The sequence below is a fragment of the Hemibagrus wyckioides genome, linkage group LG02 (assembly GCF_019097595.1).
Source record: "Hemibagrus wyckioides isolate EC202008001 linkage group LG02, SWU_Hwy_1.0, whole genome shotgun sequence".
NCBI lineage: Eukaryota > Metazoa > Chordata > Actinopteri > Siluriformes > Bagridae > Hemibagrus > Hemibagrus wyckioides.
Genome location: NC_080711.1, coordinates 15,089,954 through 15,105,559, shown reverse-complemented (window position 1 = coordinate 15,105,559; position 15,606 = coordinate 15,089,954). Strand labels below are relative to the sequence as shown.

At 35.9% G+C, this 15,606-nt stretch overlaps 1 protein-coding gene across 1 annotated transcript; it reads left to right on the top strand.

Annotated features, from left to right (window-relative positions):
• The first annotated feature begins 477 nt into the window (after positions 1-477).
• On the top strand, positions 478-15,206 carry LOC131370144 (uncharacterized). Its single transcript, XM_058417260.1, has 19 exons — positions 478-667; positions 782-927; positions 1,066-1,110; positions 2,510-2,616; positions 2,982-3,151; positions 5,295-5,416; positions 6,105-6,315; positions 7,065-7,187; positions 7,570-7,807; positions 9,388-9,423; positions 9,540-9,598; positions 9,798-9,955; positions 10,098-10,142; positions 10,234-10,340; positions 10,801-10,970; positions 11,150-11,271; positions 11,621-11,831; positions 13,220-13,366; positions 14,509-15,206. Exons 1-19 carry the CDS (start codon positions 613-615, stop codon positions 14,763-14,765), a joined length of 2,529 nt encoding a protein of 842 aa, XP_058273243.1. The 5' UTR covers positions 478-612; the 3' UTR covers positions 14,766-15,206.
• Positions 15,207-15,606: the final 400 nt, after the last annotated feature.

Genomic DNA, 15,606 nt, shown 5'->3' with positions numbered 1-15,606 from the left:
CTTGATAGATGTCATCTTGCTAGCTTCATTTCAACTCCATTCTGGTGGTGTACAGACACAAAATGACAAAAAATAATGTCGGTGTCCAAATACTTATGGACTTGACTTTATTTACCCATCCATTAGCAGTCCTATCTAGACTCACAAACCCACTTAGAGAATTCAAATGTAGATTTGTACTGAACAGAAATACTGTTCATTGTATGGTTATGTAAACAGGTCCAATCTATACAACTCTGTAGCAGATAAATGGGCCTCAGATCATCTGGCTTGAATCTCTCAACAGAACTGATCATGTTACAAGGCTTTTATGGGAACATTATGTTTCTAGTGAACTATAGAATCTCTTCCGATAGCATTGTTTTCTGTTGCTCGTAATATTTCAAGAACTGATACGTCAAAGTAGGTAGTAGTATCTCATTTTTGTTTGCTATAAAGGTGGAGATCAGCTGGAAGAGCACTACAGAAGAAGTGGGTCTTTTACACTTAGCCCTGAAATGATGGAGTTTTGGGGTTTGATTTAATTTTCTTATTTGTGCACTTGAGCTGAGATTTGCTTTCTCCTTCTCAACAGTAGTGAATGTTTGTTTGGTGTTTGAATCAAAGGCGAGTATGTCACCTACACAGATAATCCTGAAGTCCTTCATTACTGCATCATTCCTTTTTGGTAAGAACTTTGGATTTTGCTGATGTGTAAGCTTCTGTTTATTCACCTATTGGAAGCATTTAGAATATTGTTTTTATTATTATTATTATTATTTATAATTTATTTGTCACTTAGTCTTCCTTGGACCTGTAACTGCTTGTCTGTCACGTCGATGCCTGGCTAACGAGCTCATTAACAAAAACCTCTACAGTGCACCACAGTCTCTGGGGTGTGTTATTAATGTGAACCTCACCTCCATCCAGTACAAGACACTGTCTGTTGTAAGTTAAAAAACTTTCTGTTTATTTCATACACAGTGTAACCGATTGTTTTTGCTTTAAGTACTACATAGACTAGACTACACAGATATGAGAAAAATTCTCAAAAAATTATATTTTCCCCCTTCCTTTTGTTTGAAGAATACCAAAACTTTGCAGTTCTCTAGCCGCATCAAAATTACTATGGTGAGTACAGTTTTTTATCTTTAACGTTCTGCTCGAAGTTGTGTTTTCAAATGCTCAGTATTCAATTTGACCATTTGTCCATTTGAGTGCAGTTAAAAGTGAGAGCTGCATGCAATGGAAAGAAAGGGGTTTCAGTTCAGTATGAGTTTTAAGAGTGAAGAGTCGTAAACTATCAACATCTAATTCTCTGTTTTAGGATGATGCCTGTGCTAAACATCTAAATGAATGTTTTGAATGAATTTGTGGCACTACAAAAATAGAGCAACCAATACAAAAAATTCAATATTTAAAAAAATTAATAAAATTAAACACAACACAATTTTATTTTTTTTCTAAATGACACAATAGGTAGCTTTGCCATCTCACAGCTTCAGGGTCCCTGGTTTAGTTCTGAGCTTGGTTTAATTGTTATTGCAGATTTTCAGATGCTCTGTTCTCTGGTTTCCTCCTAATAACATGCTGATGGGTGGATTTCCACCTTTTAATTTAGCTAATGTTGGACAGACAGATTTGTCAGCTTTCGTCTTTGCCCATGGTACACTATTAGCATGGTCAGATGGACTCGTGAAAACCATCAAGAACAGCAATGAGGTCTATTAGTCTCAGCCTCAGATGTAATGCTCACAAACCCTTTGGTACAATTCTGATATATATGGCACAAAAAATTTCAAACACTTCAAGAGTTTGAAGTTGTCATCTGCTTGGTTTAACTATACAGGAGTTCTGGGAGACGCATGTGCCGTGTTCTTAACGGTCCACATAGAAACAAATCTGTCACAATGCTTTGCTTCTCTCATGACAGAAGAAAGCCGCCATGTTTACAACTGTGACAATGAACGCTTAAGAGGATCAGCTAAACACTCGATTTTCCAAATTATGTGAAACTCACAGTGTAGACTCATTAATTTGTACGAGTTTCTTAAATGAGCCATTTATGGTTGCACATCGGCTTGTTTTTGAAGGGACATCAGCATCAGTCAGATGCCCTCATGGGCAGTCTTTGGCCAAAATCTGCTATGGAGTCCGACTGCAGGTTCATAGACTAACCACTAGATGACACATGTGGTGCCACTCACCAGCTTTTGAACTTAAACATGTTACTGCCAGAGTAATCCTTTCCCTGGTGTAATAACAAGGATAGCAAAAAGGATTCAATTCATATGTTATAACTATAGTTATGACTGAAGAGATCTACCTTGTAGATTAGTTTCCTGTCTGTGTGCCATATATCTCTCTTGTACCGCTGTAGCATTTTAAATCAGTACTGTTAAAGGTTACACTGTTACACAACCTTCCCCAGATACAGGTACAAGAAACTAAACTTGGCTTGTTATTTATTATGTGTGTGACCATTTGTAGTCAAGAGGAATAAATTCAGTATTGTTGTCTTTTATATTAGGAGTGGACTGACCCAGACCTTAAATGGTCAGATACAAATTACACATTTAACGAAATCATGTTGCCTGTGAAGAAAATATGGACTCCTGATCTCATTGTGGAGAATGCGTAAGTCAGAATTGATCATTATTTTTATAGCTTATATATTTGTTTACAGTTTCATTAAATTTATTTGGCACATGCTTTTATCCAAAGAAGCTGGGATCTGACCCTAACCTTTAGAGCACTAGTACCTTATCCACCTTATCCATAAGCTGCCACTTATCTGTTTACAGGTATAGGTTGTTGCAACGCTAATACATCAAAGATGAATTCAAAAGTAAATTTGTAATTATTTACTTCTAACACACAGTAAATGTTTTACGATATAATGTAAGTTGTTGTCTTGTTAATTAATCAGTGTTGTGTGAAATGTTAAAGTTTACTATGCCCCAAGTGATACCGGGCAATCTCTTTCTCCCTGTTTGTTCCAGTATATATTTGAACATAAAACCTGCTACTAATGATGTAGTGGTGAAAAGAGATGGCACTGTGAACTACGTCATTGCCATGTACACCACGGTTCTGTGCAGAATCAACCTCCTCACCTATCCCTTTTCTGAGGGCTCTTGTCCTGTGGCCATCAACGGATGGAACCAAAGCTGTAAGATTTGCAAGATTGCAATTCACACTGAATGATCAGACATTATGGCAGCAGTGCAGAGCATAAAATCATGCAGAAAGAGTTCATGCGTTGAGTTAATGTTCACATCATACATTAGGCTGGGGACAAAATGTATGTGATCTGAGAGACTGTGACCTGTGACCATGGTGTGGTTGCTGGTGGCAGGTTAATATAACTGTTAACAACTGTCATGAGCAGAAACGCATCACAGAGTTTACAGCATGTTATTTGTTAATGTACAGAAATATAGTAGAACTCTTTTGGAGCTTTAGGTCAGACTACAAGAGGAAATGACACTAGACAAAAAACTGTGCACCTTCTATTCAAATCACCCCAATGAACATTGCCTTTGTCCTGGAAGCTTCATATTTTGTACTTGCACATTTTGTGGAAATTTGACCATCACACCCATATGGGGGTCTTCTCCAAACTGTTGTTATACTATTGGAAAAACTTGAAAAAATTATAGGATGTATTTGGATGCTGTAGCATTAAGATTTTCCTTCACTGGAACTAAAGGGCCCAAGCCTGTTCCAGCATGACAGTGCTCATGTGTACAAAGTAAGCTGAAGACATGGTTTGCCAAATGTGGTGTGGGAGATCTCGAGTGTTCTGCCCAGAGCCCTGATCACCTTTGGGATTAATTCTAAAGCAGACTGTGCCCCAGGCCTTACACAGATCTTTCCCTGGGCACCTTTCACCAAATTACAAATTGTGTTGATATTAAAATGTTTGTTGATAGTAAAAATAAATTTTTTTAATTTCACCTATTTAAAAACATTTTTTGCATATGCAAAAGTTTTGAAACCCTTCTAAACCAGTATTTGGTAACACCCCCTTAGGCAAATATTGCAGCTTGCAAACACATTTTATAGCCTTCTATTTTCTGGTTTTCTTTTTAATGAATTTTCAATCCCTCCCCCTTCCTGAACATTTCTAGTTCCAGTTACTCTTGGGCCATGATTAAGCACCACCCACAGATTAAGACCGATTATGATCTGCTGTCACATCCACCCCTTTACATAAAAGTTGGTGAGATGTACTTTTCATCAAAAGCTGCTCCCTTTGTCATCCAAACATGTCTGGTCACTGTTGTGAATTGTTAATTCTTCAGTCTGCATCACTTGTTTCCAAAATGCATCTGGCTTAGGTTAGGTTAGTGATGAGTCTTCCGTGCAGATCATGTTTGTGCAAGCACCACTGCTGATTAGAACTGTGTACCACCATCTGCTGTATCAGCTAAACCGCATGTCCTTGCTCTCATTCGGACATTTGGCTTTGTTTTTCAGTCAAGCATACAGACATCAATTAGATCCATTTTCTGATCTTCAGTCAGCTTGTCATGTAAAGGGAGCTTGGAATGGATGCAATTGCAGTGAAAAGCATTTTATTTACTCAGCAGGCAGACAAATCCAAACCTGAATCAAACTCGGGAATGGCACACAGGCATAGGTCAGGCGATTAGCAAACAGCAGTCAAAACACAGGAACGAGATCGGAACCAGAATAAAACAAACAGCTCACTAAAGACATGTGGGATAACGCTGAACAATGCTTTGCAAAGAATAGAGAAACCCAAGGCTTGACATACAATCCGTTGATGCAAAATGGATGGAGACAAAACATGAATTTGGGACACAAGAGTAAGATTCCTGACACTGCTGCCTAGGGGAACCCTTAGCTGTTGAGTGTTAGGACAAGGTTTGAAGAGTCAGAAAAGTTATTATGCTTTATTGACAATTCCTAAAGTGAAATTATGAAGTGAAGTCCTAAAGAATCACTTAAGGCCTAAAGAGTTCTTTATTGATTTCTGAGTCTTTACAGCAGGAAGGGTGTTTTGCACATGCCAGTAATTACTATTTTCATACAGTATCATAAACATTTGCAGAAAAATGCCATTTCTTAACACTTCGCAGCAGAGGTTGTGTTTACTGTGTTACACTTACAACAACAAAATATGTGTACAAATTTACACAAATTTGCATTGAATATAATGTAGTCTAATGTCCATAAACATGTACAGACAAACTGGAAACTGATCTCTATTGTGTTATCATTTTTTAATGAATTACAAAAGTGAGTCAGTTTTTAATACTTTAATGTGATCGTATTTGTGTGTTCAGCTTGTGCGCTGCAGATCCAGTACGGCTCAGTATCTATACAGGGAGGTGGTGGAACTGAATGGAGCACTGTGTCAGTGAACCTCCAAAATGACACCAAGACAAAGAACCACAACTATATCTATGTAAATCATTTATTTATTCTGACAGTCTTCAACAAATAGCACATAGTCTATCACTAAAAGAAAGTTTTTATGTATAAACTTAACAAAAGACATATATGTATGTATATGTAAGTTAACTCTTTTTACCAGAGGTATTTATGCCTGTTCTGGGGTGTCAATTTTCAGCACTGAATTTCTTTGACATGTCACACCACAGTGGTGGTTAATGTCTCATATGAAAGTAGACACTCAGGGTTTTAAGAATTTGTAGTTTGTTGTTTATATCTTCAGTGATATATTGAATGACATCAAACCCATTTCTGCTCTAAAGAATCTAAAGTTTGAAGCTGTTATCTTCAACCACTAAAACTCTGTAATGTCTCAACAGAGGTAATACGTCTCACTGAAATACAGTGTCCTGACTAACTTTATAAGACTTGCGACATTAAAATTATTTATTTGTTTAAACTGATTGAAAATGTCAGATAAGTCGATTTACATTCTGTTAGCATAATGTTACACCAGTGTACTGGTAAAAAGGGTTCATGTAGCAATAAATTTCACCATGCTGAAACTCATGATAATTAACATTACCTAGTGATCACATGTTAAGGAAACACCAATTCTTTACCCTGACCTATAATACAAAAAGACATTTAATGCCAAGCTTTCTATTTTTGCCTTTTTTTCTTAATCAAACTTGAAAAAGGTCACTATATCCAGCAACCCTTTTAAAGCAATGGTGTCACTGATCCTGCCCAGTGCGCTAATCATGATCGCTGATCTGGTGAGTTTTGCCTTGCCACTGGACGGGGGAAAACGCAGCTCCTTCAAAATCACACTGGTGCTCAGCTTCACCATGTTCCTTCTCATTCTCACTGACTACCTTCCTAACACTGGAACATGCAGCCCTCTGATACGTGAGTATGACTCTCGTCATAAGATTATACTAAGATTAGTACAACAGCACTGAAATGATGTATTCATGGCTATATAACATCAACACCTTTGATGATGTTATTTTATTATTTCTGAAAATGACAGTGAATACAATCAACCAGTATTACAAAATTGAATGCACAAACATGCACAAATACATACACCAATCAGGCGTAACATTATGAGCACTGACAGGTGAAGTGAATAAGACTGATGATCTCCTCATCATGGCTCCTGTTAGTGGGTGGGATATATTAGGCAGCAAGTGAACATTTTGTCCTCAAAGTTGATGTGTTAGAAGCAGGAAAAATGGGCAAGCGTAAGGATTTGAGGGAGTTTGACGAAGGGCCAAATTGTGATGGTTAGATGGCTGAGCATCTCCAAAACTGCAGCTCTTGTGGGGTGTTCCCGGTCTGTAGTGCTCAGTATCTTTCATAAATGTCCTTTAAGTCCTGTAAGTCCTTTAAGTCCTGTAAGTATGGAGGGCCCCACCTGGCAACTTACAGGACTTAAAGGATCTGCTGCTAACATCTTGGTGTCAGACACCACAGCACACCTTCAGGGATCTAGTGGAGTCCATGCCTTGACAGGTTAGGGCTGTCTCAGCAGCAAAAGGGGGACCAACACAATATTAGGCAGGTGGACATAATGTTATGGCTGATTGGTGTAATTGTGCATTAAGTGATAAGTGTAAACAAATAAATATTTAATTCTATTTTCTATTTGCCAGGTTATCACTTCTGCTTCTGCATGTTTGTTCTGGTGATGAGTATGCTGATATCCATGGTGTTCACAAAGGTTGCAACGGAGGGCAACATTCTGTGTTCCAAACTTCCAAAGCTGAGTAAACCAGGCAGGTTCAACACAAATATTTTTACAAAATGCTTATATTCTGTTGTTACTTTTTAAGCCATAAAGTACAAAGCCAAACTTAATTGACCCACAGCATTAAAAATTTCAGCTCATTCAGCATATAAATTTCATTTTAATGACCCCAGTGCTCCATAAGTCATTTTCATAAATGTCACAAAATTAAGTGGAATTATGAAATAATTCTCATATTCTCAAAATAACTACAACTAATGAGATTTTTAGCTCCATTTCTGTGCAGGTGCAGTATTTTCCTGATCCTAAACTGAAAATTAATTCAAACTTCACACTGAAATTTTGACTGCTTATGCTTTGGCACACTATATTTCACAATAATCCCCCCCCCTTCTCTCTCTCTCGAATAGATCAAACAGGAACGCAGTTTCTTGACATGATTGCAGATGCGCAGTCTCTTAGGAAGATTGTGAATTTTGTGGAGAAGATGGATAAAAAGGAAGGCGAGATAAAGAAAAAGCAAATGCTGGCAGCCAAGTTGGACAAAATCAGTTTTTGGGCATATGTGAGCCTTGATGTCATTTATAGTATCTGTGTGATAGCTTTTACGACAACAGATTCTTGCAATGTTGACAACTTGAATTTCTGGTAACAGTAATTCATTGTAGTTTTCTGTCTTGTGAACTATTATCTATTATATGCATTCTCTGTGTATATGTACAAATAGATCTAAAGTAGAGGAGTTAATTCGTAACCAAGGCAACCGTCTGTGTTTCCTTTCAGTATAATCTATCTGAGAAAATAATAATAGTACAATCCATAACAAATAAGCCATGTTCTCTGGAGCAAACTTGTTCTCTTGGCTCATAATTTTTTTTGGCATGACATTTCACATTCAGTACATGCATATTGGGCAGATTCTAATAGGTCCTGCTTAATATATGATTTTTCACAGATCAGAAAACCTGCCTCCTTATTAGAGAGGGGAAAAGACAGCTGACATACATGTGCTTACATTACATTTATGCCATTTTTTCTTATCCACCCTTACAGTATATATGTCTTTATCGAGCCTTATCCCTTCCTTATTCCACACTTAATTTTATAGTAGTAGCAGTATGACATTCACATAGTTATCTGAATAATCTAGCAGCCAATATGAACTACCAGAATTTACACCATCTGACTTTTTATGACTGATTTGCTAGCATTTGCATAATTATACAATAATTACACAATTCTACATTCATTCCTAGATATTGCTCATACAGTAAACATTAAAACAATGTCATAAATTCTAAAATGAAACAAGATTTCACATATGGCAATGGCTAATACTATTAGTAGCAGGTTGTTGGTTGTTTATTAGATCGATTATAAAGAACGAATGAAAGAATGAATGAATTTTAATTGTAACACTCCAAAATATACCACTCCTACTTGATACTTATTATGATTCTGTATTTCAACCCTCACTTTGCTTACTGACTCTGGACATCTGCCTCATATTTGTCTATTTATGCTTCTTTCTCTTGCACTACATATTTATGATCTACATTTATTTAGATTCAAGATGTTGCTTGGTGTTTGGATTTTATATAATAAACCCTTTGCACATGAATCCTTAGTATTTAATTGAGTCTGGTTCATTACATCAATCTATAAATTATAGCCAATTATACAATCAAACCACTGCGACCAGATGTGACATATTTCACTTGTACATAAGAATGGTTCTAGTTCTGGGATTGCTAAGGCTCTGACTGGATCTTTTAAATAATCTGCTTTACCGATTTATTTCTTAAAATGAATCCAGAACTTCCATATATGTCACTTTAAATCTAATTTCCCATTTTCAGTGAATCATCATCTAACAAGCAAACTATGGGCTTTGTTCTATTGTACTCTTTAATGAACCCAAAGACTATTTTGTGAGATCAGATTCATCTGCTTTTGTGCTTTCTATTGAACTCCAGCTAGGCAGGGATGCGAACAGAGGTAATTAATTACGTGCTATTATACGCTCATGTGTTCAAACATCACATGAATGCTTGTGTGGATTAAACAGCAATAGGTGAGAAAGCCAGAATACACAATTTGGTTCATGTTTACAGCATAGAGGCTTTAAATATGAGCTGTGTATTTTGTCCAGCGTACATCATGTAAGCAGTTAATTGAAGTGAATAGTGGTGCTAACTAAAAGCCACTTGACATTCCCCTCCTCATAGCACTGAGAAGAACTGGAACCAAGCAGGAGTGTTAAGGTAGATTTTAACTCTTTTTTTGGATTTTTATGTGCTGATGGAAATAAAAGCAAATTGAGTCAGACAGAAACCATTCTAGGAACATGAGTTCTTTGTGATATGTTTGTAGAACAGTAAAACATGGTGTCAGCCAAGAGGATCCTGAAGTGTTTCAGCATCGTTTATTATTTACTGGGTAAGAAATTGATGTTTGGATGCAGAGATCAATTAAAGAGTGGCTAAGGCAATATGAACTTGATGACAATTAAGATGACCAATTAAAACTGTAATTCAGATAGATATTGTGCTACAAGAAATGTTAAAAAAAATATTAAAATTTTAAAAGCTTTCAACGTTTCTACATGACACAAACATTGCCTTTACTTTTCTCTTAGTGTGCTCCAACTTAATGGTTGGATCTTTGGCAACTTGTATCACACGTCGATGCCTGGCTAGCAAGCTGGTTGCACTGGAGCTTTTCAGTCCTCCGATGCCTCTGGAATGTGCTGTTACAGTCAATCTCACATCCATTCAATATGAGACCCTGTCTGTGGTTAAGTATCCACCTGCTTCAATTAACACAGTTATTTTCAGCTCCTTGTTAACAGTATTGATGATTAACCCGTATACATAGGAAGCAAAACTGTACTGAAATGATCAAATTAATAAAGCATTTTGGCTTTTGTTTAACTCAGGATACTAAAGCCTTGCGATTCTCAAGTCGCATTAGAATTGACATGGTAAGGACTCTGTTCCTCATAATGCAAATCTGATCCCATGATGATAAATGACTAATGATTGGACAGAATGCATTTTTTCTGGCTTTAATAGGAATGGAATGACCCAGACCTTGCATGGACTGATACAGCGTACAATTTTTCAGAAATTATGCTGCCAGTTGACACAATCTGGACTCCTGATCTAACTGTAGATAACTCGTAAGTTAACCGTCCCTCCTTGGGAGTTTTGATTAAAGCTGTCTTTTTGTCTTTGTACTGTCTTTGTTTAGTTATAATATAGAAATAATATTTAAGAAAAAATATATAAAAAAGTGTTTTTTTTTGGATAAATATTCTACATTAAAATATAGATAATTGTACACGTATTCATGAAAAAAAAAATGTTTTTATATTTTATTGAATAGAATATTAATCTATTTAATATTTAATTTAATATGAATAAAAGTCTATTCATATTAAATGAAATATTAAATAATATTGCAGTAAGGCATTAATAGTGGCTAAGCAAATGATGTATGTACTTATGTAAGTTACATAAAAACAGAAGATTAAATGCTGTGAGGTTTTCTTAATTCGTTTAATTTGTCCCTTTGAAATCATTGTATTATTTTGTCATATATTTATCATGTGTTTTTAACCTCTCTTCCTGTGACTGTAGAGTCAAAACAGAAGTGAAACCTGTCTCTACTGATATCCTGGTGAAACGTGACGGCACCGTGCAACATGCTATCCAAATGTACATTACCGTGGTTTGCGGAATCAACCTTTTTAACTACCCTTTCGTAGAAGATGCATGCCCAGTAGCGCTTAATGGATGGAAAGAAAACAGTATGTTAAAGAACAATTTGATTTTATTCATGATAAAATAACACTTTTAAAAAAAAGACATTGTTTCATATAAGGAGTATTTAAAATGTACAATAGTTTGATGGGGTGTTTTATTAGTTTTATTAAAATTATGTGTTACTAATTGAATTTAACATTTGTGTTGGCATGTATCGTATTAGGTTGTGGCTTACGTTTTATATATGGGTCCGTATCTTCAGTGGGAGCGAGTCGAGGTGAATGGATGACTGAATCAGTGGTGCTAAACCAGGACAAGCAAAACCAGGACCGCAACTATCTCTATGTAATTAAATAGTTTAAATAGTTTTATTGCAATGATTTCAAAGAAAAGTTTATGAACATATCTTTGTAATATTCTATACTTCTATGCTTAGAATAGATTAGTCAGTTCTTTAAAAGGTAAAAAAGGGCCAGATTCTGGCTTTTGTTTTTTTTTAAAAATCTTTGGTATTGTTTTCTTTTTTTTTTTTTTTTAAAGAACTGACTAAACTGTGATGTTGTAAATGGTCATACTATATATTTCAATACCAAAATGGGCTGCATTTCAGTATTCCTGTAGTCAAGTAATTAGATGTCGTTCTATCCTGACTTTTTAGAAAGCTTCCTAATGACTCTTCCCTCCATCATCTCAGGTCACGATGTCCACCAATCCATTCAACACAATAGTGACGCTCATTCTCCCCAGTGTGCTCATCATGTTAGCTGATCTGGGGAGTTTTGCTCTGCCCCTGGAGGGTGGAAAGCGCAGCTCTTTTAAAATCACTCTGGTGCTCAGCTTTACCATGTCCTTGCTCCTTCTAACTGAACATCTGCCTGACACTGGGCTTTGCAGTCCCCTGATCCGTGAGTAGCATCCTGACCACCAATCATCCATCGTATCAATAGCATTGATTTTTGGACTAGTGAATGTAATACAGTGGATTCAGAAAATATTATACATCACTGCCATTTTCATCCATCAGTCTTACACTTAATCAACCATAAACTAAATGAAAATGTTTTTTTAGAGACTTTCAAAAATGAATAAAAAATCAAAAACTGAAATCTCTTATTCACAAAACTATTCAGCCTTTGCTGTGGCACTCCAAAATGTGTCCAGGTATATCTGGTTTCCTTTACGTTTTCTTGAAACAGGTCTAAAATTCATTTGGAGTTCATCTAATGCAATTTGAATTGATTGGACCTAGTCTGGAAAGGGTCTATAAGGATCCACAATATACACTGCATCCTCAAGACAAAAATCAAGCCAAGAAGTCCAAGGAGCTGTCTATGGATTTATGCAATCAAACTGTGGCAAGGCATAGATCATGACAAGGATATAAAACTATTTCTAAGTATTTGAGTGTTCCCAAGATCAAGGTCACAACTGTTAAATGGAAGAAGCTTCGGAACAACTTTGAACCTTCGCCCATCTGGCTGAATTGGGCATCCAGTAAAGAAAGGCCTTTACTGAGGAAAAGAATCTCCAGATATTCTCTGAGGAGATGGGAGAAACTGTTGAAGGGGCAACCATCTCAGCAGCACTTTATACATCAGTAATGAATGACTTAATGGTAGAATGCCATTTATGCTTGTGTAAAAGGCATATAACAGCTTCCTCATCCTTAGGGTGAATCATGGTGGTGGTAGCATCATGCTTTTGGGGTAGTTCTCAGTGGAAGGCATAGGGAAACAGATAAAAATTAAGGGATGGATATATGCAACCAAATAGAGGAACTTCTTTGAAGTGAGGCAGAATTAAAACCCAGGAAACATCTGTGAAGGTGGCAATTAACAGATGTTTACCACCCACCATCACCAGCTGATGGAGCTTGAGAGCACCTGTCATGAAAAATAGGATAAACTGCCCAAATCCAGTTAAGCAAAGCTTGAAGATTCCTAGTCAAGATGACTTCTGGCTATTATTGCTGCCAAAGAGGCTTCTACAAAGTATTCAATAAAGTGTCTGAACGCTTTTTGGAGTAGATTTTTGATTTTTGAGTAGATGAATTTTTAAAAATCTCTAAAACATGTTTTTACTTTGTCATTATGGGTGATCAATTGTAGACTGATGAGTAAAATGGCCAGTATATACAGAAAATCAAATACACAACACAATATATTGTGCTAGAAGTAAAACGATCAGAATACTTTCTGAATAGACTGTATATAAAACGTAATATAAGAAAAATAGGAAATGTCTCTAATTATGAAAAATGTGCCAAATTAAATATATGATTTGTATTCACCAGGCTATCACTTTTGTTTCTGCTTGATCATTTTGGGTTTGAGCTTGCTGGCATCCATGGTGTTCTCAAGATTTGCGGAAAGTGGCACCATCTTGCCCTGCTGGCGCTCAAAAAAACAGGAATTATGCGGCAAAGATGAGATAAAAAAGGGTAGGGTATGAATGCAGAGCAAATAGTTACAACCTGCAAAACATGTACCGGGTCCTGTAGTGGACTTTACACATGTAGTGCATGTGTGTTAATTTCCACATACAGTATGTTTTTTGTTTTATACACGATTCATTTAGTTGCATATGTAGGGCATGTGGTTCCTTTATAAATTATTTTCTTTAAAAACTACTTTTACATTACTTTACGTTTGCTCACAAGATAGCACATCTGTTTACCCGAGTTCACTTTTGCAATTTCAGGTCATATTGAAATGTTTGATTCATAAGATCACATATTACTCATGTAATCACAAACCTATGGTCATACATACACTACCAGTCAAAAGTTTGAACACACCTTTTAATTCAATGTTTTTTGTTTAGGGATTTATTTTCTACATTCTAGAACAATACTGGAGATTTCAAAACTATGAAATAACACACATGGACTTCAGTAATCCATATGTAATGACAACAAAAAACAATCAGTTGTTATTTTAAGACACGAAGGTCAGGTGTTCTGGAATAGTTCTTGCAAGAACAGTATTGTCAAGTGCATTTGCAAAACCCATCAAGCACCATGATGAAACTGGCTCACATGAAGACCATCCCAGTAAAGCAAGACCAAAACTTACCTCTGCTGCAGAGGAGAAGTTCATTTAGAGTTACCAGCCTCAGAAATCACCAATTAACAGCACCTCAGATTAGAGCCGTTATGAAGGCTTTACAGAGCATCAGTAGCAGACATACCTCAATATCGAGATTATTGTGTATTTCGGCCGCCTTCAGCATTATTTTACAATGTAGAAAGAAGATGTGTCCAAACTTTTGACTGGTAGTGTATGTGTCCAAAATCCAGAGCTAATCCATTTAATAATGTAGTGTGTAGATTTCACCTAAAATTGTAATTTCATAATTACCTCAATAGACTTTTATATAGCATCTATATATACTATCAAAGGACACACATACTTATTTTTATATTATTTGAGCTGGAGAAAGGAAACCAATGCAGCTTAATGTGTCAAAGGATATGAAGAGCTGAAATGTCTTATGCTACATATGCACGGAAATCTCACAGTTTAAAGTTCCTCAGGAACTCTGCTTTCTTTATTTTTTCAAAAACTCTTACTTTTTTTTCAGATATAAACCTGAATGGCGTGTCTACAATTTCAGATGATGTGACTGCCAAGGATGCTTCAATCCAGAAAATTTTGAATTTCGTGGAGAACATAGAGAGGACAAATAAAGAGGCAAAGAAGAGACAAGAATATGCAAGTCAGTTTGACAGAGCTTGCTTCTGGGGCTACCTTTGCCTTGACATTCTTTATGGCATTTGTATAATTGCTATCACTCGAACAGAATTTTGTAAAATTAACAATCTGGATTTTTGGATTTAATATATCTAATGAATGAATTCATAAAGAGTTACAAACAATAAATAACAGAACAAGGATTTGGGGAAGTTAGGAAGTATGACTTTCAATCTTGATCTCTAATGAATTTAAATTCATGTTTAAAGCAACATTAACATGTCCTAATAGAGACTTTTCAGTTTCTTTGGTTTCTAAGTGCCTGAATATAGAGCTGTAGTCTTTGTTGAAGCAAGTCAACTAGCTACTAGCCTTTTTATTGATATTACCATATACACATAATTCATTCATGCTAAATGTATAACTAACCATGCTGTTTCTTGTATCTTCTAGTAGTAAGTAAAGTAACTTAAATGTGTCAATGAATATGTAAAGCTAAACCTTACACATATTCAAGGAAATACTGTATAACATGGATATTACCATATGTGTATATATAAAATTTCTTTGCTAAATGCTCACAACCTTAAAACTGATGTATATATTAAAGACTAATAAATAATTGCTGCCAGTTGTGGGTCTCAGTCTCAGCTCTTCCCCTTCAAGAAAGATCTAAAATGGGTCAAATTGCTCAAAGTAATGCAAATGTCCTCCAGCACATTATTAAAGTTTTATACTTGTTACAAAAACATAAATAAAAATAGTACTGGTGTACCCTAAAGGAGAACTATATGGAGATGTTTGACAGGTCTTGGTCAAGGTTATGAAAAGGTCAACATGATGAGTTTAGTCACCTCAAAGCTTATGGGTGTCAGAGTTGAAGTTATTGTGTTTTTAGGAAATACCTGGCCAAAAATAGCTTTGACATAATATTAAATGTATGAATTTCATGCTACACAAACAAACAAAAAGAACTGGTGTTTTTGCA

Coding starts and splice junctions, on each gene's coding strand:
- LOC131370144 (XM_058417260.1), top strand. CDS start 613: ATGTCACCTACACAGATAATCCTGAAGTCCTTCATTACTGCATCATTC. Junction 668..781: donor TACTGCATCATTCCTTTTTG/GTAAGAACTTTG, acceptor TTTGTCACTTAG/TCTTCCTTGGACCTGTAACT. Junction 11,272..11,620: donor AGGACCGCAACTATCTCTAT/GTAATTAAATAG, acceptor CCATCATCTCAG/GTCACGATGTCCACCAATCC.